This window comes from Drosophila eugracilis, unplaced genomic scaffold, assembly GCF_018153835.1.
Source record: "Drosophila eugracilis isolate 14026-0451.02 unplaced genomic scaffold, ASM1815383v1 contig_353, whole genome shotgun sequence".
NCBI lineage: Eukaryota > Metazoa > Arthropoda > Insecta > Diptera > Drosophilidae > Drosophila > Drosophila eugracilis.
This window is the reverse complement of record NW_024573209.1, coordinates 1,741,080-1,764,109: the sequence shown is the minus strand read 5'-3', so window position 1 is coordinate 1,764,109 and position 23,030 is coordinate 1,741,080. Positions and strand designations below refer to the sequence as shown.

At 40.4% G+C, this 23,030-nt stretch overlaps 1 protein-coding gene across 5 annotated transcripts in view; it reads left to right on the top strand.

The window, feature by feature from the left end:
* The window catches only part of LOC108105799 (dual specificity tyrosine-phosphorylation-regulated kinase 2), a 50,343-nt gene extending 29,277 nt beyond the window's left edge, over window positions 1-21,066 (top strand). For all 5 annotated transcript variants that reach the window (XM_017212533.2, XM_017212534.2, XM_017212531.2 and 2 more), the window contains 7 exons: window positions 7,549-7,763; window positions 8,228-8,597; window positions 9,219-9,391; window positions 9,451-9,728; window positions 16,216-16,354; window positions 16,421-16,592; window positions 18,233-21,066. In XM_017212533.2, coding sequence (XP_017068022.2) covers window positions 7,740-7,763; window positions 8,228-8,597; window positions 9,219-9,391; window positions 9,451-9,728; window positions 16,216-16,354; window positions 16,421-16,592; window positions 18,233-19,254 — 2,178 coding nt within the window. In that variant the 5' untranslated portion in view covers window positions 7,549-7,739 and the 3' untranslated portion in view covers window positions 19,255-21,066. The remainder of the gene's footprint in view (window positions 1-7,548; window positions 7,764-8,227; window positions 8,598-9,218; window positions 9,392-9,450; window positions 9,729-16,215; window positions 16,355-16,420; window positions 16,593-18,232) is intronic.
* The last annotated feature ends 1,964 nt before the right edge of the window (window positions 21,067-23,030 follow it).

Below are 23,030 nucleotides of genomic sequence, written 5' to 3'. Positions count from 1 at the left end.
TCTTTTTACCAGTAAGTAATATCTGCAAGAATGAGAGATTGAAGAGGAAAGGGGTGGAAATCTGTAATTGAGCTAGTTTAAAGGCTGGTAAGGCGAGCTGGTTAACTAATCGGCCGCAAAAGCAAGTGGCAGAGGTAATATCATTAACAGAAAGGCATAAAGTCGGAATCAGTAGAAATAAGAGGGAGATATCAGTGACATGACATGGATTGCAAATCACAAACAGTAGCTAAGTAAAGGAAAAAGGGAAAATTAAATTAATAAAGCAAAACAGGTACTAAAAGCATTACAATAATCTTTCACTATTAATCAAACTTATCGATGTTAAAGCCCACACGATCTTTCCCTGCCTTTTATATAACAATTGTCGCGCAAATGGTCTGGGTCATAAAGAAACTATACAATATGGTTAATTGTGTTGATCGTGCCTTCGGTCTGTCACTCGTGTATGTTGCTTTTAATAATTGCTTCAATTATTTTCATATTATTAAATGTTAAAATGCTTTTTGTTCGCTTCTCTCGCAAATTATGGACAAGTAGTGCTTCTTTCATTTACGCTTTTCACGTCTCTTGACTCTCGTCTCTACTCTCGATCTCATCATAATCATTGCCATGCCAGCCAGTAGCCACATCAATTCATTACGCTGTCTTGGAATCAGGCCTGAAATGGGATGGTGGTGAATGGCTGTGGAGAGGGGCTTGAGCCATGAAAAACTCTCGTCTCGCTTTGGCAAAGTGTGCTCATGTTCATTAACGCCAAAGTTGAGGCAATTGTCGCGAGTCGTCAACGTCGCTCGGCTTTTTCCTGGCCTGGCCCCCTATCTGCTGTAATCTGAGCAGCAGTAGTAGTAGTAGCAGTTGCGGCCCCTTCCTACACCACCCATGAACCACCCATTAGACCCACCAGCAATTGCTCGAGTATTCCATGGCTCATTGTAAAGCGCCAACGCCCCTTTCCCCCAGCCAGAGCCAGCACAAAACCCGCAGTTTGTAGTTGCTGGCTTTTGGTTTTGGTTGCTTTGGTTTTGTCAGCTGTCAGCAGATTTTTTTCTCCGCTTTCTATATGGAAAGTGTGACATTTTGATTAGTTCACATATATAGTTTTTTTTTTTTGTCTTCTCTTGGTTTTCTTTTATTTTGGCCTGCCCTGAGGCTTTGTGATTGAACTTGAGGCAGTCTGGCGGGTTAATGAACATCAAGGTTGCGCAGACCATTAACTGAGAATTGAATAAGTGGCAAAGATTCTTATTTTGGGTGTCGGTAAATGATATGGCAACAGCATGTGGCAATGTGTGTGTAGTAATTATTATTTTGGGCTGTTAAAGATGGCATTAAAATGGTGATATAAGTGAAGACATAAAAATTATGGCTGCCAATCTGCTTTAGAGATGATTTTGTAATAAATTTTACAAGGTTTAGCAATAATAGTTTTTGAAATTGTGAGCTGATTATAAAAAATGTTATATGTAAAGATGTGTTATTTGTCTCCCAGGCTACGTCATGATTAGCTTACTTTAAAGTTTAGGTAAAAGTAGTATCCCAAATTGAGTAACTAAGATCACTAATGATTGGTGAATAAGCTTCCCCCATCCTCCACTCCAACGTCCACCTATCAATCAAAGTCGAAAGGTTACTGGGGATCTAAAACTCTCCGCCCCAATTTTCCCCTCTACTCCACAGCTCACTCTCATCATTGTTAACTCTATTTTGAAAACAAATAATCCCCCGTGGCTAATTTCGATTCAGATTGTAACAGTTTCACTTCGCTTCCTGCATTTTCCATCTCGACGTCGACAGACCCATTAACCGAAAATCTGCAATGCGCTTGCAGCTGTTACACACAGATACTTGGATGGATGTTTATTACTCAATCTGGAATTACATTCGAAGACTTCCGCGACGAGCTACGAAAAATCAACATCAACATCAAATGCATCTATCTATATATTTGTGAGCTTATTTTCTTTTGTATTTTTGTATCTTTGTATTTTCATTCCCCGTTTTCATTCACCATTCACCATTTACCATTTGCATTTTGTGGGCAAAGCAAAGAGAAATGCAGTCAACTGTCAAATGAGCGAGTCGAAAGAAATGGTGGAAAACACACGGCTAATTGTCATTTTCCGACAACAAAAGCGACAACTCCGATCCACTTTGTTCCACCCAAAAACGGCCAGTTGCCACTTGAAGCGGCTCCACGATTGTTGTTGTTGTTGCTACACAGAGTTGGGTTCAATAAAGCATAATGCCCAGAAACATGGGCAATAAAATCCGTTAGCCCGTTGCACTTGTTATGTTATGCCCGGTCCCTTGTATTCAGTTACAATTCCAATCCCCCAAAAGCTCCCCATTTCCCGGCATTGTCTTTGTGCATTCGATAGCCAGTGAAAAGTGTTTCTAGAACGGAAGTTATTAAAATGGTTATTGTTTTTTGCTATCTCGGGTTTTCCTACCAACCCCACGGGTGCTTTTTTTTCCATTGGACACCCCTGGATTGGAGGTTACGGCTGGGGAGCTTTTCCGATTTAAACAGTGCATTGACCACCATTACCCATACGCAGTGTTGGCCCTTCGCAGTTGGGGGTTGTCGGCTATTGTTGGCGGTTGTTGGTGTGGCGGTATTAGGGTTTATATGTCAGGCGCACACCTCGCCAGACCAGGCATTGTGACATCTGTTGCTTTGGTTTTTCTATGGGTTGAAAGTGTAACCAGAAATTCCGAAGAAAATTGTTGGAAAAATGGAAATTCTTCATAGAAATTTTTAATCTTCTTCTTTTAAGTCAATAGCAAAGTACTTCAGAATTCTAAGGAATAGATTTTACTTTTTGATGTTTATAATACTATTTAAAAGGATTTTTTATATCAATTCAGCATACATAGCAGATTTATTAAAGGCATTTTCACAGTTAGTAAATTTGGTTGATGATATTAGTTCTATCTAAGCCTAGCACACCATCAAACCAACCAACAAACCAACCGACTGGAATGGCTGCTACTTTCCGCTCCCCATTCGGACTCCCTTCAGCTGGAAATCTATATGGATTTGTTGACATTTTGCGCCCGGGGTCATTACTTAGGGTTGGGGTTAGTGGGTCAATGGTTTATGAGGTCACATTTAGGGGGCCCGTTCGTAGCACGGATAGTTGGCTGGTTAATGCCCGGTTGAAAAAGCATTCCGGAGGCCCTAACCAAATTAGGTGGCATGCAATTTGTGGCCTGCTTTCGGCGTACGAAAATAAGCGTAATAATGAAAACTAAATGAATTTCACTTATGTTTCATGTCTGCGCGAAATTAAATGAACAAAAATGTTTATAGCATGTCGCCTGGCTGGGTTGGCTCTCAATTTTTTTGCATTTATTTATTTTCTATTTTCGTGGGCTGGCTCTTTTCTTCTTTTTTTTTCTTGGTTTTCTTTTCTGGGCCACGCGAGGTAATAGTTAACCGAAATTTTGCCGGTTGACAAATGATGCTTTATGTATTTACTCGTTTCTTGGTGTGCCACATAATTAAATGGAGTAACGCCCATTTGGGTCACGTGTGCCGAATATCCAACCGAATCGAAGCGGTAGCTAAGGTCTGATATGTAAACCATTGCGAATTTCTTGAAAAATTTGAGCCTAACATGCATGTCTGGCGCTGGGCTATAAAAAATGTATATAAAAATTGTTGCACATTATGATGGGCATGCGAATAACAGACATGCATGCCCTTTTGAGTGCACTTAGCCAGACTACCGTTTGTGATGTTAAATTTGGTTTTACGAGTGCTTGCATAATTATTAGGCTTTCATGTACTGTAAGAGTATAATAATCACCTCTGTTAAAGGGTAATAATAGCCCATTAAAAATTACAACAATAATTAGTCATCATCTTGATACAGCGCAAGGTAAATGCTTAAAATTTTCTAAATAAAAATATTTTTATATCTATCAACTATCTGCTGATTCCATCATAGACAGTTGATTGTTTATAGCTTATTTTTTTGCATCTGTTTTAGAATCTCCAAAGCCTTTCCATGAAACCCAAAAGATCAAAGCCCCCTTAATGTGTTTTTCACCCCCAAAACTTCAAAGTGTCAAAAGTTGTTTGGCATTTTTGGGCCACAGAGACAGACGAATCAATAAAATCTGATTGAACAATAGATTCGAGTCGTTTTCGATTTCAAACATGTGCCGTTTGTAAGACCATTAAATAAAAGCCCTAGACGTGATGTCTTCAAGTCTCATTACTTCGGACATGTTCCGTTCACAATCAAACGATAAAAAATATTTGTAAAAAATAATAAATAAATGTAAAAGATTGCTGTTTTGTATGCATATGGATACAGGGACTTACTGGCAGGCGGCACTTGAGGGGCGTCAAGAAATCAAAAGAAACATTTCAATAAATCAAAACCGGACAATAGGGGCGAGTTGGCCAACACAATTTTTGGACAGCTTATTGACACGTTGAGGCCATCGAGATACCAAAGTCGAGAGTTGCTAGAATTCCTGTTGGCATTTCGCCGGGGAAGACGAAAAACGGTGGCATCCTCTTCTTGACACTGCCCCAAAAAACGAAGCTTACAAATGGCAGCACTCCTTTAACCATGTCTGACATTTTGCAGCTGCCATCGAAGGTTTTGCCAATGCAGGAAAATAGTATATATATAAACGAGTATAGGAGAAGAACTTACTTTACATGAAGATCTGTCGAGTCAACGGTTTGCATATAAATCTCGCTTCGGTCTGCCCAAAAATGATTGCAAGTGTCAAAAGTCAACAGCCAAATGTCACGTTTTGTTGTTTTGTTTTTATTTATTTTTCTGCTCCTCAATGTTTGTCTCGCTGATGAACGGAAAAGCACAAACAAATTCACCGCCTCAGTAAGCAATTGACATTTATTAAACATTAAAAAAATAAAGATAAAAGCCTCGACAGACTGGGAAGTTGGTTTGCCCAAAAAAAAACCAACAAAATGCACTTTGAGTGAGTGCAAGCACAATTTTTTATGCTTTTTTCGGCATTTTTTTTTAAGATTAAAATGATTTTCCCGCACTTGTCAAAATAAGTCTGGGTTACAAATTGACAAATTATTCACATAAATTTCTTGACATTTTTATTGCCCCAAAAGTTGCCACGCCATCTTCTCTTCCCCTTCCCTCTTTTTTTTTTAGATTGTTAATTTCGGAGACAGGCAACGAAATGTTAAGTTAGTGCAACTCAATTACTTTGAGTGGCCAATTTTCCTTTTGTTTTTTATTTTTCTGGTGTCTGCCGACACTTGGCGTAGAAATTTCAAATTAATGGCTTAATATTTTGTTTTTAATGCTTTGGGTCAGCGGAGCAGCCACAGCAGCAGCAGCATCATCATCAAAGGCGAAATTAGCTGAGCGAACGGACTCTAAGTGGATTATGCAATGGGGAGAAATAAAATGGGCGCTTACCAAATTAAAGCGGGTTTCTTTTTTCCTCATCAAGGAGGTTCCAAGGGGGTCAGCTTTCATTCATGGAACTATAACTTTAATTTGGCAATTGGTTTAAGATGACTAAGACGAGACGAGAGAGGATATAAATCAGTGAGCGGTATCGCTTTGAATTGACCACTTCGATTTGAAATGCGATCTGATAGCGATCTGTCATTTGGAGGTTTTCTCTATTTTGAAACTTTGATTTGAGTTTTTCAATGCAAAACCCCAATGCCAAATCAACCCAAACACATGGCTTGTCCAAAGACATCTTCGTAGACTTGAGACTGACATTTTGATATTCAGTGTCATTAATAGAAATTGCAGACTTTATGGGTGGGTGTCAAAGCAATGACAAACGATCGATCCCCAATGATCTTGACGTTTCTCAATTGGAATCAATGCGAAAAGCAAAAACGGCGTCATAAAATGTCGATAAATGGTTCGATTGCTGAGGCGTGTAATTGTTGGAGTATTTTGCTTACAATTGTTGTCAATTGATTTGTCATTTAAATCTGAGGGAACAATGCGGACATATGACCGTCAGCAAACGACACCTTTTCAATGGTCTAAATTTAGTCATAATTGCTTAACCTTGCCAAGAGCTTAGGTGGTTTGAAGGTGCTGTGGGGGTTCAAAAAACTTTCGCTTATCAAACTTCAAGCAGACACATTGTGAAACTGGTCCTGACTTTTGGTCTTCAAGTTCGCTCTTTCGCTTTTCTGCAGAAACAGTCGGGAAAATGAAAAAATACCAAAAAAGTGCATTTAATGACAGACAGTTTGAATGACTGACTTAACTGTTCGTAGTAGCCACTAACCGAGTAACTTCATCCAACTTTGGCAAAAGTAGGGAAAAGAAAAGCAAGTAGAGCTAACGGCTTAACAAGCAGACAAGACTGCAATGTACCTTGGGATATTGGTACAGGAGAGCCTCGTACATTGAAACCCCTGCCGTTAGACCACCTTCCGAACTCACAGTAACTGTCAGTTTGATGAAGAAAACGAATGCTGTAAATTATGATTTTATGACAGAAAAGTTTTAAAGGCCAATAAATTTAAGCTGAGCATGCCAAACCACAAAAGATATAGAGAGACAGCTAAAAGTTAAGTTAAGTAAAATAGGAACTAGCCAAGGGGTTGCCACAGCAATATTTGGGGAATCTCTTTGCGGTGCAGTGAGAAAAGTTCTTGGGTATAGGAAAGTTGTTAGGTTTGGTATTGAAAGTATAAATTAATGATGAATCTCAAACAATGATATTATAATTTGCATTACAAATGAAGTAAGATAAAAGCATAGTAATATCCAAAACAAAACTTATATAATTTCATTACAGTGCACTTCCGAAAAACCGCTTTCATTATGCCACTATTCATAGGAAAACTTACCAAACAAACCGAACTTGCCGAGCGCTGCACTTAGCCAACGAAAAGGGTGGCTTTGGGTTTCTTGTGAAAAGGGTTAGTTAGGATTATTATGCATATTGAGTGTGCGAGTTCGAGTTTGGGATCCCTTACAACAACAACGTTCGAACTGTCAAATGCACAACGAGCCCAACAACAAGAAAAAGGCCAATAATTGGCCATGACTTTGGTTTCCGAGTTTTTTTATGCCTGTCAGCCAAGAGCCGAACCGGCCCTTGCATTTTAGGGGAATGGGAACTTGTGGCATGGGTATAATGGGGGCAGAAACGACTACGACTGGTTCTTTACGACCCTTGTGGAGAAAATATGAATAAAGTTTTTCGGGCCTTTTGATGAGGCCGCTTGTCGTCGCCCGCCTTGACAATGAAAACTGCTAACTGGCAACTGACGGACGGACTGGTATTCTGAGTTAGTTATGGCCATATGCCCTATGGCATATCATTGATATTTTCGGGGGCGTTGCTGTTTACCATTTATCGTTTTTATTTATGGTGTGCACTTGGAATGCGCATCGCCCGCTGATTCTATATTATTTATTATTATTATATTTCTTTGACTTCTGCTTCCTTTTTTTGTTAGCCGCATTAGTAACTGGCAAAAGAAGGGTTAAAAGTCAAGGGTTTAAAGACTTCCGTCGTCCATTTCTCATTGAGTTTTACCTTCTTACCTCTTTGCAGTTGGCAACCAACAACCAAAACAAATGCAAATGTGCGCCCCAAAGACATATTACCCCGAAAGTTATCAATAATTGTTTGCCGGAAGAGGAGATACAACTCAACCAGTTAAGCACAGCGGGCTCAGGGTGACTGTTCTTTGTGGATACGTTTCTCTTTTTGGATAAAATCGACAATACAGCAAAGTCGGCACAATGTTGGATCGATGCGAAATGCCGGTAAGTGAGATGGATTCCATAAACCGGAAGTAGTTAACAAATAAACTGAGATCTATAAGTCTTGTAAGATATCCGCCATTCGACCTTGTTTCAAAACATTTCGAAATCACATTTCCATTTATTTCAAAGTAAAATTGAAAAGTTCACATAATTAGCATTCTCAGCTGTTCTTTTGAGAGATTTTACACGTCGATTTTATTGTCAAGAAAGAATTTGTTATATTTCTATAAGTTAAATATTCTTTGATCAAAAAACGAATTAATATCAATGAAGTGGAAGAAGATACGCAAACGTATGGCAAATAAGGAGTTGCGCCAAAAAGTAGGCTTATTTCTACGGCTTGGAGTCACGAACTATCAGCTTCTCCAGCCCGAATTTGATTACTGCCCGGGAGTATGCTACAAAAAAGTGACATGATTCCGCAACGGATAAAATGACTAATGACTGGTATGTTTTTATTGCAGATCCAGCTGGACAACGAAAAGTTGCGACGAGATGCTCGTTTGTCGGGCTCTCGACTGGACTTGCCACAGCTTTTCAATGGCACGCGACGTTTGGATGGCCATAACAACCATGTGGCTGCCAACGAGCAAACTGTTACCACCACATCCCTAAATGGCAATGGGAACAGCAATGGCAACAGCAACATCAAAAGCAACAACAATAATATAGGATCACCCGTCTCCTCATCGACAACAAATAGCAGTAATGGCGGCAATGAGCGCGGCTCCTCCACAAAATCCAACAGCAGCAGTGGAAGTGGGAGCTCGGGAAACTCGGCCAGCAGCACAGGAAGTGCCGAGCCCAAATGCAACACGCCCATGACACAATCTGGTAACCAGAATTATCTACTATAACCCATTCACGCTTTAAAATGTTACATTTATAATTTATTGTTAAATGAAGAAACTTTCTTATTTTTTTATTGATACCAAGATGAAATTTCAAGATACTAAGTTTTGTTTCTACATTTTTGTTCTACCCTCAGTGGGTTAAGTTCGCCTTGCACCAAAAATGGGATGAAGTGGCTGCCCATTTCAGAGGCCAAAGCCTGGCGATGCTTTGTGCGTTTGCTGGGTTGCATCGCTGCAGCCCAATGCCAATTAGTTGAGCACACCCTCCAGGCATCTGGTGGCCACACTCCATCATTCCCCGGGTCTCTAATTAATTTTATATACATTTTAGAAAAACAAGTAAAATGGCATTGAGGTCAGGGTCAATAGGGTTTTAGAGTGGCAGTTGCCACATGGGAAAATTCTCAATTACCTGTTCACTTTGGTTAGAAAATAAGTAAAAAGGACCAGTTGTTTCAGTGGAGAGTAAGCATGAAAAAGCTTTTAAAAGTGACGGAAATTAAATTTCAGTTGAGAATGAGAATGCAAATAAAAAGAAAAAATTATCCCTTAGATTTTTCTGATTTATTTCTAACGAATTCTTTTCTTTTTGTTTTAACAGAGCTGGTTAAGAAGTTCCGCAACTATCTAACCGATCTTGAGTTCGAAGAGCTGAAGGTCTACAACGAGGTCTGGTATTTTGGCCAGCACGCCAGCAAGAACTACAACAAACCCGCCCCCACAGCCAACACCACCAATATGGGCTATGACGATGATAATGGCAACTACAAGATCGTAAGTTAAGCATAGAAATATTATTGAATATATTTAATAACTATTTATTATAATTTCAGATCGAACACGATCACATAGCCTTCCGTTACGAGATTCTGGAGGTAATTGGCAAAGGCAGTTTTGGCCAGGTCATCAGGGCTCTGGACCACAAGACCAACACACACGTGGCCATCAAGATTATAAGGAACAAGAAGCGCTTCCTAAACCAGGCAGTCGTCGAGCTCAATATCCTCGATGAGCTGCGCGAAAAGGATGCAGATGGATCTCACAATGTTATACACATGCTCGACTATACATATTTCCGCAAGCATTTGTGCATTACCTTTGAGCTAATGAGGTGAGTTTTGTTCTTGGTTAATCCATAAATATAATTCCTTAACTCCTTCTGACGTCAATGCAGTGGCATTTGTTTGGCTCTTTTTTGCCAGTCACGCGGAGCAAGTGAGGCCTGAAGTCGTCTTTTAGTGTCTTCAATTAAATGCGCGTATAACTCGCATTTCTATTAACATTCTGCCAATTATTGCTTGCCAACTTGCGTTGCGTGTTTCGTGGCCATAAAATTTGGTTATTATTAATTTCCATGTTTCCAAGTACCTAGCACGCATTGCGATACGAGGGTTTGGGTTGGTTTCCCTTAAGCTCACACATATGTGCGGACTCTGCAGGTTTTTCATTGTCTTCCAGTTAAGTTTCATTGGGCTGTGTGTTGTGTTTGGATATTAAATGGCTTTCGGTTTGCCATTTCATAAGGCCATAAATCCTATGCCTATGATATAAAGGCTCTCAAGTGGTTTTCATAATTCTTTTTATGAGTTTTTCAAATTAATTTATTAACGGGTGTGAGGATAAGGTTGGCCTATAGAGATACCCCAAACCCGCATTTCCCTGCTAAACAATATAAATATCTATTTAGTTTCCTGCCCCCGCAGTTTACATGCCACAAAAGCGCAAACAACTGACAGACGCAGACACAATCGAAACAGCCATCGACCACAAACGCCGCTTGGCCCATCAATTTCAATTTAAATGTTGAATGTTGGGTGGCCTACTTGCAGGCCCAGTGTAGGAAAATGCATTTCCTCAACCCCTTTGAGAAAAACCTGTTGTATGTTCCGGGGGTCTGCATGTGGGTGTATAGGCAGAAACCTAATTGATTGGCAGCATTGAAATGCGCTGAGCAGCTCAGGTGTTGACTATCATAGAGGGTGGCACGAGGCAGGGCATAAAAACTGACTGCATATGTCAAAGTTTAGACAGCAGGCAACGCAAATATGGTAAAAATAAATCCCAGAGAAGGCACACAACCGGCACGCGATGCAACAGTCAAAGTTGAAGAAAGCGAACGTCGAAGGTCGGCGGTCTTGTAAGTTGTTTCCTTTTCCTACACTCCTTCTCACTCCTAAAATCCCTACAATCCCAGCCATTGAGCTTGACATTTCCGTCAGCCGACGTACGACTAATTTGTCTTAATTGCAGGCCAAAAAAGAAAAAAAAAAATCAAATACAAGTTAACATTTTCTGCAAGTTGACATTTTTGAGAACTGATTTTGGGTTTCCAGATTCAAATGGGCCAGTGGCACGCCATCAAAATTGGGCACTAATAATCTTAATTTTTAGGCGACAGTTAAAAATCGATGGGTAGACAAAGTTAAAACCCCCACCAAGCCAACTCCAAAAATTTAATTAATTATTTGCTCTGCGACTAATTAGCCGCAAAATTGTTTCCTGCTTGGAGTGAGCACTTAGGGTTTTATTTTTATTCTCAGCTTTTGAAGAAGTTTTTCCTGCAGCGGGCAAAGTTTTGCGACTGCGAGAGAGTGACCAGGGAGTTCGGGGAACCGCATTGACAACTCAGCGGCAAGTTTTAAAGTTTGTTTTGAACGAGTAAACAAATTGTATGGCAAGTTTTACGTAATTAAATTTACGTGCACGCAATTTAATTTGCATGCCCCAAGAAGGGTGAAATTCCCTTCCATGAAATGATTTCATTTCCCTGATAGGATTAGTCAGGCATAAGATTTGAGAAAAAATCTAACTTTCCTGCGGTTTAATTGATAGAAATTGGAAAAGTAATTAAATCAAAGAAAAAACCCATTTCCTTTTGGAATGAAAACGAGATAGTCACTGTGGTGTTGTCCTCATTTTCTCATTTCGTTTCTGGCTGACTAAATGAGGGGAACATTTTTCGGTGCTTAGCCTGGCCCACAATCTGATTAGCTAATTAGCAAAAGGACATTATAGAGGTCCGCAGAGTGTGCCTGCAAATATGAAACCTAATCCGGGTCCCTAAAGTGACACACTTATTTCACCTCCACACAAAGCCGCACACATTCAAGGACTTCATTTCGCAAAAAGGACAACTGAGAGCCTGGGATGGTTGGAACTAAATTGACGCCAAGTGACACATTTCGCACAAGCATATATTTTGGGTGATTTTCCACATTCGACCCTGGCAGGTGGCATTTTCAGGCGGTTGTTTTTGGTCTTGTTTTAGCATTATGAGGCATATAATTTACAGCGACAGCGATAAAATGAGAGCTGCCAAAGTGCCAAAGACAGCCAACAGACATTTTGAGCTGCCCCCATAACTATGCAGCATATTGTCCCGGCGAGAATGACGCTGCTCCTTTTTGGCCGAAAAACGACAAGAACATGCCTGAGGCCTTGTGGATGTGGCCAAGTTTCACTATGTCTGTGCAACTTTATGTCCGTGTGGGTGTGTGTGTCAAGCACATAAATTTCAGCTAATGTTGCCCCGGAGGGATGTATCCTGCCTCCTTCGCTCCCAATGCCACTGACTTACTCTCTCAACTCGGCGGGTTTTCGCTATGCCATGTGTCATGATTTCATTTCAATTTATATGGCTCAAAACGAGATCAGACGATAATCGCTTAGAAATCTTAACTATTCTATAAAAGAGTTAAAATATTTTAGTTTTAATGGATTACAGATTGAAAATTACAAAAAATTCAATTAAATCCTTAGATTTGCCACTTAAACTATTGATTAAATCGAACAAAAACCTATGGCTTTTTATAAACCTGGCGACCCACTTCTCGACCACAACCTTTTCCATTTCAAAGCCAATCAATGTCAAACAGATGCAGCATGTGACCGCCTGTCATCAGCCGTGTAATTGACTATTCCAGGACATGCCCACCGACCACGTGAAAGTGACATAGACAACCGACATGAGATGTCGTCGGCATTCCGTTGCCCTTGCTCATGTGGCGGGTGACAGGACGAGAAGACGAGAGGACCAGAGGACGAAATGATTTTTAATTAAAATGCAACATGCGGCGTGCGGCGTGCGTGAACAGAGCTAGCTAGTGGGCGTCGCCATGCAAATGAGCAGGTCCTGCAAGTTTATTCTTTTTAATTAATTTTTGCACTCAGCGCGTGTAAATTGCAATTAGGGACGAAGGACGGCAAGAACGACGGCCAGAGTTCGCGGATTGAGTTACCAGGAGAATAAATACTAGCAAGGGGGAGGTGAGTTCGGTGTCAGCTGTTCCGTGGATGTTGATGTAGGTTATTATTATGCCGTGCCATGGCACAGTAATTACTGCTAATTGACATTTCCCAAGCATTAAGTTTGTTTTGCCGTGTTACGTCCGTCGTGGTGAAAGATAGAAGCCAGTTAACGTGGCCAAGGCCAAGTCATTTATCATCTACTAAAAGGTAGATTCTCCCCTAGTTCCACTCCACTTCGCTGGCTGTGGCTAAGGCTGGATATCTTTCTGCATTTCTGTGATTATTTACGGTTCGACTACATAGCCGGCTGTCATACGGCCGTCGACTAATTAAAATGCCGCACAACGACAGGCAAGCCGAGAAAAGAAAAAAGGATATTTTGCGGGAAAATTTAGCTGGTCCTTGGGCAAATGAAAAGCAAGGTCACAAGCCAAAGTCCCAGCCTGGGACAGCATCATTAATTCAAAGGCAGCTTTTTCCTGGCGTTTCGGTTAAGCCGCTTAACTCTGAATATTTATGGTTATTTAAAAGGAAATTAGAGACAAAATGTATAATATATAAGCAGCTCTAGTTTAAAACCTTTTTCGAAGAACTCATCATTAAAACATGAAAGGTGGCTTTCCTAGTAATCGATAACCGCAAGTTTACGTGTCGGGATTCGCTATGCAAATGTTGAAAGGACAGCTTTTCCACTTTTCACCACACTCACTTGTCAATCAATGGCAGTCTCTTTTCGTTTTCAAACCAGCTCCAGGGAATCCAATTTAAAATTTATGCTGAAAGCTGCCAGAAAAGCAAGGAAAAAGTTTATTTTTCAACTCACACAGAGGGAAGGTGATACCACTTTCGTCACGGTGACAGGAACTCTGTCAATTGACAGTGCTGAGAAAGGCCATAAAAAGCTATGCTTATTGCCAGGACATATCTGAGAGATATTTTCAAAAAATTTAATAACTAAAATACAGAAATTCCTCGGATTAAGCGAGGAAATGAAGACCTTCATGAATTTATCTCAGTATTTGTTGTTTATTTTGGGCGTCATTCGATTTTCCTGGCTTTGTTTATCCAAATTCACTTTCTTTTGTTCCATTTTTGGTGTGCTAAATGCAAGGCATTAGTGGCTCGTTACAATTGCATGTTGCAGTTGCATCGGCGCTGGGGCAAATAATCAATCAAATTACCAGCGGAATTTCGGCACAAAGAAAAAAGTAACAGCGAGCGGACCGGAAAAAGACGCCCCCAGGCAGCCGAAAACAATTTTCAAGTTCATGGCAGACTCACGGACTTTTGGCATTGGCTGTGTGGCATGTCATAATGCAGTTATAATATGCCGACTTCTAAGCATACACATGTACACTGTCCCGATTCGCCGATTGAAATTATGACATTTTGATGATTTTCTTATTGGTTTGTTATAGACTCGTCTGTTTGCCAAAAGCCTTTTACACCCACCTTCTTTCACCCACAACCGCTCATCATCTCTCTTTCGTTTTCTTTTTTTGGCTGGCTGGCTGTAAAATCAATATCAGGCTTTTACTTTAAAGACCGTCAGACCTTTAAAGTCTGCTATTTTGGCATTCTCGTAGGCGCCACAGTTGCAATGTAAAAGTTTTCAAATTAAAAGCCGCGTGACCTTTGTGGTCTGGGCTGGGTGGAACTGGCTTCTCCACCTCCAACACCTCCCCAGTCCCAACGATTTGACAGTCATCCATGCCATTATGTGGCTTTGGCTAGCGGGGAAAACACGAGAAAACGTCCTTGGCTCTCTGTTAGCTCAATCAGCTTAGCGCGCTTTTAAACACTCTTAGCGGTTTTCGGAGTGAGTGAGTGTTGGCCTTATCCGTATGCTGACATAAATTTAAATTGGATTACGGCATCTACAAGCTGTAGAACATGGCTGAAAGCCTCAAGAAGCGATTAAAATGTTAAAAGTCAGACGGACTAAAGTTAAGGGAATACAAACAAAATGTCAAATTTATGGACAAAGGGATACTTCTCTTTAACAGAACTAAATTTAATAATGATTTTACCAGTTTCCGAGCTAAAGAAAAAGTTTAATAAGTTATTTCTTCCATGACCTTTTTGCAACTATTCAGAAATTCATATTCACACTTCCCTAGCTTTAATGCCTTCAACCTTTAGACCATATCCAACTACTCCCACACAAATTTCCCGAGTCCTTTCATGCCGGGAGCAGTTATTACTTTTGGCCATCTAGCACTGACTCTTTTATATAGGTCAAACATGTCAGAGCAGCACTCATGAGCAGGCGATAAAGTTATTGATAGCCATGTGAATATATACCAGCTTAGGGAGAAAAAACGGAAATGAAAGCAACTTCAATAAATTGAGCTCTATATGATGATGATGAACGGGAGAAAATCTCTTGGACTGATAGGGCATGGAGGCAAATAACTCACCCTTCTGATGATGCCACAAACAAAAAACAGTCATCAATCATCGATTCCCAAAAAGAAGAAAGAAAATGAAAAAACACTGGCAACAACAATTGACCAAACTTTTGATCAAGGAGTGTATTACACCCACCGACTGTAATCTTGGGTAGTTGTCTCTTTTGTGGTTGCATTGACATTGAGGCAATGAAACTCGTTTTGTTATCAGTTAATTAATCGACAGCAATCGCATAAACTGCGAATTCAAAACATGGCACAGAAATCGCAAAGTAAACAAAAACATCGAAGGGGTTGACAAAGTTAGGGGACACTTTTGGATTTCCAGAGGAGGGATGTTCAGACAGTGGTTTTTGGTACATGAATTAAAGTTGAAAATTGTGAAAATATTTGGAAATTATAAAGAAAATATAACTATTCTACCTAAGAACATAAAACATTCTATGAGGTATGATTTCAGATGTTGCCGTTTCTATGACTTATATCTGTGACTTTAAAGTAAAGACTGAGACTTGCCCCACTGTCTGTATAGTTTAGTTGCTGTTTTCAGCTTGATTTGCCACCATTTTCAGTATCGTTCTATTGTCGTCTGCCGGAGTGACTGCTCATGACTGACATTGTCAATATTGTTGTTGCTGACGTAGAATGTTATCGTTGTATGGCCAAATTTGAGCCCGACATGCAATGGGAATTAATTCAGTGCATGTTGCCGGTACAAGTATATAGTATATATATATATATATACTTACAACAAGGGCTTAAAGCGGCCGGCATTTGACTTGACTCCTTGTTTTGTTTCGCCATTCGCGAGAGTGTCTCTTGTTTTGTCAACCGATTCCGATACCGATTCCCATGGGGGGTTTGTTGCTGACTCATTTTGCTGCAAAAACAAAGGGTTGCATACTACTAATACTTCATATATTCTGTGTATCCTTACAGCTTGAACCTTTATGAATTGATTAAGAAGAACAACTACAATGGATTCAGCATGAGTCTCATACGACGCTTCTGCAACTCGATTGTGAAGTGCCTGCGTTTGCTCTACAAGGAAAACATCATTCACTGTGATCTCAAGCCGGTAAGTGGATTGGATTTCCTTGAGATTTCCTTTATCTAATTCGAATTTTTATTGAAATGGAAATAGGAAAACATCTTGCTCAAACAGCGTGGTAGCAGCTCTATTAAAGTCATCGACTTTGGCAGCTCATGCTACGTGGATCGCAAAATCTATACGTACATCCAATCGAGATTCTATCGCTCCCCGGAGGTGATTCTCGGCCTGCAATACGGCACCGCCATCGATATGTGGAGCTTGGGTGAGTGTCCAATTTTAATTAAAAACATTCCGCCCCAGCAGTGGCAGTGTGTTGTGTGGTGTTCCCAAGTGGGCTGGGAAACATGTTCAGGTTGCAATGAAATTTTAAATGCTTGCCCTGCATTTGGCAAGCAAATTTATGGCCCACACACGTTGGCCCTATAAATATCGACGGTAATGGCGATGGTCATGGCAAGGATTAAAAATTAAACATTTGTGGGTTATATTGCACTTGGACGAGTTTCGTGTTTGTGGGGCATTTGCTAAACTTAGGGAAGTGGGAGGAAGGATTTTAACAATCATTAAAATAAATCCAGATATTAAATGAATATTAACCTATCCATCTCTTAATGAGACTTTCTTGTTTGAACTTTTTAAGTTTAAAATTTAAAGAGAATATATACTCACTTTTTGGTTAAAGAGAACTTAAGATAAACTCCTAAGATGTCTGTCTTTGCTATCCAGTTTTTTCTCTCTCAGTAAAACACTTTAGCCGTTCAAATGACCTGGCCCAAACCGAAAAGCTCAACCAAGTGTAAGAACACGCACTAGGCCAATTAGTAGCAACAGGCAAAGGCGATGGCGGAAAAGGACCTCCTCCATCCGACCGAACAATGAGATATCGACAAAGGTGCCGGAGGTTCGGGTCAAGGGGCACACTCAACAAGTGCTGCCGCCGCCCCACTTGAAGTTTATGTATACAATAATTTTGCCCTGCCCCTGCCTCTGCCCAGCTCAACTTAGCCCAGTCCCGGACTTTTAGCCACTCCCGGTCGGCCTCATCGTGCACATCCTTTTAGCGCCCATTTCCGACCACAACCACGTCCGGTCAGCAGCAGAAAATATCGTGAGCTCCGTCGACAACAAAGGACTCATTAAATGTGCGCACGGACGTGAGGTCCTGCGGTGGTGGCAGGTTGTTATTTCTGGGTCCCTAATAAAAGCCAGCTCAGTTTATTTTTATCCGCTATCTTGGGCTTGGGCTTGGGCTTCTACATGGGCCACATGTTTGACTTACTGTGCACTGAGCATATAGAGTAAGTGTAAGGCGATGGAAATGGGTTACGTGTTGAATGATGTGAGCTCTTAGAAAACTCGGTTCTGCACCAGAATGGGTCATCTGCCATAGATATGTGTGGGTTTGATTGCTTTCAGCTTCATTAGGTAAATAAGCTTGCAGGGAGATGAAGTAGAGTCCCAGATGCAGGCTGAACTGGTTGGAAATATATATATTTTCAGATAAGTTGCATACTAGAATTAGTGGGGTAGACTAAACAGGTCAGCTTTAAAGTGAACAACAAACGTTATAAGTTTAAGTTTCTTTCCACCTCTTGCCAATCGAGATGAATAGCCACATTTCTAAGAAAAACCATTGTGTCACAGAATGTCAGTCGAAGGCCATGGTTCGGTCATCTTGCAGTGACATCTCTCCGTGACTGATCATCCAACTCAGATACTCAGAGTCTCAAAGTCCATTACAAAGCGCCGTAGGAAATAAATAATCTGGTTCGTTACAAAGTCAAGGTCAATGCGCCTGTCTGACCAACCGAAATGACTGCAGCAATTCCTGCTGCCCCCCATCAAGAACCGAAAATCAATACTAATTATATGTCAACCTCTCTGTTTTTCGATTTATTATAGGCTGCATTCTGGCCGAGCTGTACACCGGATTCCCTCTCTTCCCCGGCGAGAACGAGGTAGAGCAGCTGGCCTGCATCATGGAGGTGCTGGGACTGCCGCCCAAGGTGCTCATCTCGGTGGCCAGGAGGCGCCGTCTGTTCTTTGATTCTCGTGATGCTCCGCGCTGCATAACCAACACCAAGGGACGCAAACGAACGCCGGGCAGCAAGTCACTGGCACAGATTTTACACTGCCAGGACCGCTACTTCATTGACTTCCTACAGCGATGCTTGGAATGGGATCCTGCGGAGAGGATGACGCCGGATGAGGCGGCCCACCATGAGTTTCTGCAGCCCTCCACCTCCAGTCGCCATCGCAGCTGCCGCATGTCGAGCAGTTCTTCCAGCTCCGGTCTAAATAGTGTTTCCCAGAAGTCTTCCTGCTACAGCTTTTCGGAGATCTCGCCGGGCACCAATGGCCCAGTGGTAGCCTCGATTACCAGCACCACGGCGGTGCACAATGCAGCGATTGCCACCACAACCAAGTCGAGACAACAGCCGCCGGGCCAGAGTCACGGTCATGCCCAATCTAATGGACACCTGCCCGATATCAAGTTGAGTGCCAGCGACAAGTACAACAGCATGCAGAAAGTGGCGGTGCGTTCGAAGATTACGTCGAGTGTTTCGGATCTGGAATCTGTACAGCAATACTCCTTGCACCGCATCTATGGAGGAGTCGGAAGTGGCAGCACCCATCACGTTTCATCGGCGGCCACCAGGAAGCATCTGAATGGCACCGGAAGTGGAATTGTCGGTGCCATGACCTCCAAATACGGAAGCTCAACGTTGGCGCATAACCATCACAATGTGACGCACCATAATGCATCGACGGCCACAATAGCCACAACCACACACCACCATCACCACCATGGAGCTGGTGGCCAGCAACAACAACAATCGTCCTCGGGAGCAGCCTCCATGGCCATGTCACACTCACAGTCCACCGGCGATGTCTCCGACAGGGCCATCTTTGGGCGGGCTTGACTCCGGGCAAGACCAACAAAGTTGGAGCTGAAGAAGTGCAAGCTGGTTAACATGATGGACTTCTGGAGCTAGAAGTGGCGTCCACAGCACTGCGCTGATGTTAAGGAGCGGGAGGATGAGTAGGCAAAGATTGAGACGATGGTGGATGGGCCTCCTCGCACCTAGGTGTAGTTATTGTTATATGTAAGCTATGTAGGAACTAAAGTCGTGTGTGAATTGTATTTGAATGCGAGCGCATTGCTGTTGTACACCCAATTGCTCCTGATTCAAAAATCCCTGCCCACTCGAAATAGATGCAACCTAGCTAGGAGGGAATCCCTTCTTGCAGCACTTTGCAGTATTCTCAGTTTTTCCCTGAACAACCATATTTTATTTCGCTACTGCCATAGCTAAAGGTATTTGCAATCGTATTCACACCCTCAAAGAACCCTTCCTGAAAAGTATTTTCTTCCCTCCAACTACCAAGGTGTTGCAAGTCATCCTTTTACACTGTATTCAACATTAACAAACCTTCAAATATAACAAAAATTATAAGAAAAACAAAAACAAAACAGAAGCCAGCTCAAAGGAACAAGATAACCTAGGTATAGTTTATTTAGATATGGCATATACTAAACATACATAGTTGTAGACAACATTTGTAACGATTCACCCAACGCATCAACCACTTACCCGAACTCAAAGATACATACATATTTATAGGGTTATTTCATACAGCTTCCATGTCTTTTGCAACAGTATCAAGGCTGTTATTAGTTACATATGCGAAACCGAAATGTATCTATATATATTAACTGTAATTGTATTCGTAGTTTAAGATCTTTTTCGAGGTTCGATGGCCAATCAACATCATACTACATCACACTGAAGCAAATCAGCTCTTTAGTCTACCAATGCAAGATGCGTTTGATATTCCGACATGGAAATGAATGAACTATCACCCATCAAAAAAAAACCTATCCACACGGAATACATGTCATAATTTAATAAATAAAAAAAAAAACACATATATTTAATGAACTATATAAATCTATTTAAACTAGACGGTTAGAGAAACAAGAAATATGGCCAATATCACAACCGAATAATAAACCAACCCAATATACAATAATTGTAGTGCGCCACCACATCTATGTAAACCGTATTAGTGGAGGCAAAAACAAACAAAACAACAAATAAATAATGTTTTATTCAAATTCAAGTTTGTGTATTGAAAACAGAAGAAGAAGACGATGACGACGACGACGACGGCTGACAGTTTTAGTAGGAACTTGAGCTGGGTAAGAAGGCTTACCAAATCCAGACTGTAATTTGAACGAAGTTTGTAACCTGTAATCCTGTAAGTTTAGATAAACACTGTACACAAATTGCAATTTTTGCTCATGACTTTTGGATATATATCACATAGGACTACAATACCTAAGCCTATATATACACACACACAGCTGCGATCCTTTGGAGCTTGTTTCGTATTATTTGTAAATGTATTCTCTGCCACTCGTCTTAATTACATCTCTGATACTTTCTTTATGTGTTTTATTATCAATTTTGACAAAACAAAAAAAACTAAAAACAAAAACAAATCCATTTTCAAAACTTGTTTTACAAAGTGTGTTCGAATTTAACGTTTAGTATTAATTAAAGAAACAATGAAAAAACTTATAATTATAAAATTATACGTACAGATATATCAATTTTAAATTAATGATGCATATTAATTGTATAGATCAAGAAAACCAACATGTAATCAATTACAATTACAAGAAATACAACAAAAAAATATAAATAAATTTAAAAACTATGTACTCAAAATTAAGTCTGTTTTTATTTTTAATAAGAAATTTATGGTGGTTTTTGGTATGATAATTATTGTCTACTTTTAGGCATAATGTAGAAAATATGTCAAATACAAAGTCAAGTTTTTCCTCTTTTTCATTGCCTGGAACATGAATTTTAAAGATGTGGTTAAAAATTAGAAGACTGTAGTAGTAAGTATAGATATTTCACAAATAATCAATATATAGGACTTATGTTTTATCTGGTTTATTTACTTTCTTTAGCGTAGGCTTTTCAAGTGAGACCCAAGAGCTTTCATCTTGATTTAATCTAGTTCATCCATTAATTATATGAATTAGTTAAATAATATTACAAACACTCTTTTCGAACCTTAATTGACATTATCCGTCATTCCGAGAGGAAATGGTTACCAAAAGTTATTGACTCCATGCTTGGTCTAATTTTGTCAGCCCGACTTCTTCGCCTTTCCCAATTTTGGTGTTGGGCATAATGATTCCACGTGACACCATTCGAATTTTGCCGCAAGGGCTCCGCAATCATTTAGTTTTTGTTATTAATTCATCAAATCTTCGGTCATTCGCATGTATTATGCAATTTCCGACAGCATCTTTAATGAAAAGACAACAAAGTTGGCAATTTTTGTTGTGTTTTGTTAATATTTGTATATGAATTTTGAAGATTGTGCTTAAGCTTAAATAGGGCCCTTACTAATAATAACTGTATCTGTTTAAGCTATTAGTGGATGGTGTCAATAGTTGCTTAATAAATAGTCGAAGATTATACTAAATGACTTGAAGATTTTTAGACAACACATAATGTCGGCTGAAGATATTTGGCGTGTTCCCAAACTTGACAGCTTCAAATGTCCAAAGTTTTGTTTTCACTTTTGATTCCCCCAAGTGCCTGCGTGGGGGTTAACAAGTTGGAAGATTTTCGGGGAAAGTAGAATTCTAAGTACAGCCAGCGGATCATCACAGTCCAATATGACTTAATCCCAAGCCCGACCCATTCTTGAATGAAAAGTAAAAGTTGCCAGCTCACGATCGTTCACACCGAAGACCACCAATTCCCATTCCCATTCCCTACGAGGGTTTTGGAATCGAGTGATAAAAACACAGGCGGCTGTGTAAGCGTCATTGAGTCAAAGGTTTATTGACGTACGATGGTGGCTTCTTCAGCGCCTGCCGATGATCATGATCATGATCGTCGGGTTGCCCACTTGTTGTTGCCAGGTGGAAGGCCATTGCAGGTCGGTCTTGGTTTTTCGGTTTCGGGTCCATGGCATCTGTTGGTATCTCGAAGGCCGCTTCTTCTGCCTTTAAAATGCCCCTGCCTTTTTCTTGGCCTGGCTTTTTGCTTCTCCTTCTCTCCACCTCGCACATTTCTTTGCTTCTTTCTTTTGATCATTCGTCGCAAGGTGAAAGTCTTTCCCCTCGAGCGTTTTGTTGTTGGATATTTGTAAAGCATTTAGTCTTATTTCGGTGCCTCAGTTTTTGTTTTCCGTCTGTCTGGCAATGGCTTTTGTTTTTTGTTAATCTTGGGCAGATATATTAACTGTCCATTGGCTGCCCATTCATCAAGATCTTTAACTAGACTTTGGGAGTACAAATTGTTGTTTCATTAATGTCTTAGAACGCCTTTATCTTTAAATTATTTAAATCTGATTCATCAAAAGTACTGTTTTTAGGAGCATTTTCCCGCAAATTACATATTTTAAGTTTCTGGCATAAAACTAAATTGCAGACAACATAAATGTCTTCACCAGAGGTCAGCTTAGTGGTTTAGGATAAAACAAAAGGCAAGGCTGCGATAATTAAACACACCTTTGGTAAATGGTTTTTCAAAAATAATAAAATAGTAAACCAAATTAATGTGAAATTATTCAATTATAAACTTAAAGTCACAACTTGTTTGTCCCAACACTTTCGATGGCTTGTAATTGATCGAAGACAAGATCCAATTGCCACTGGATATTTTTT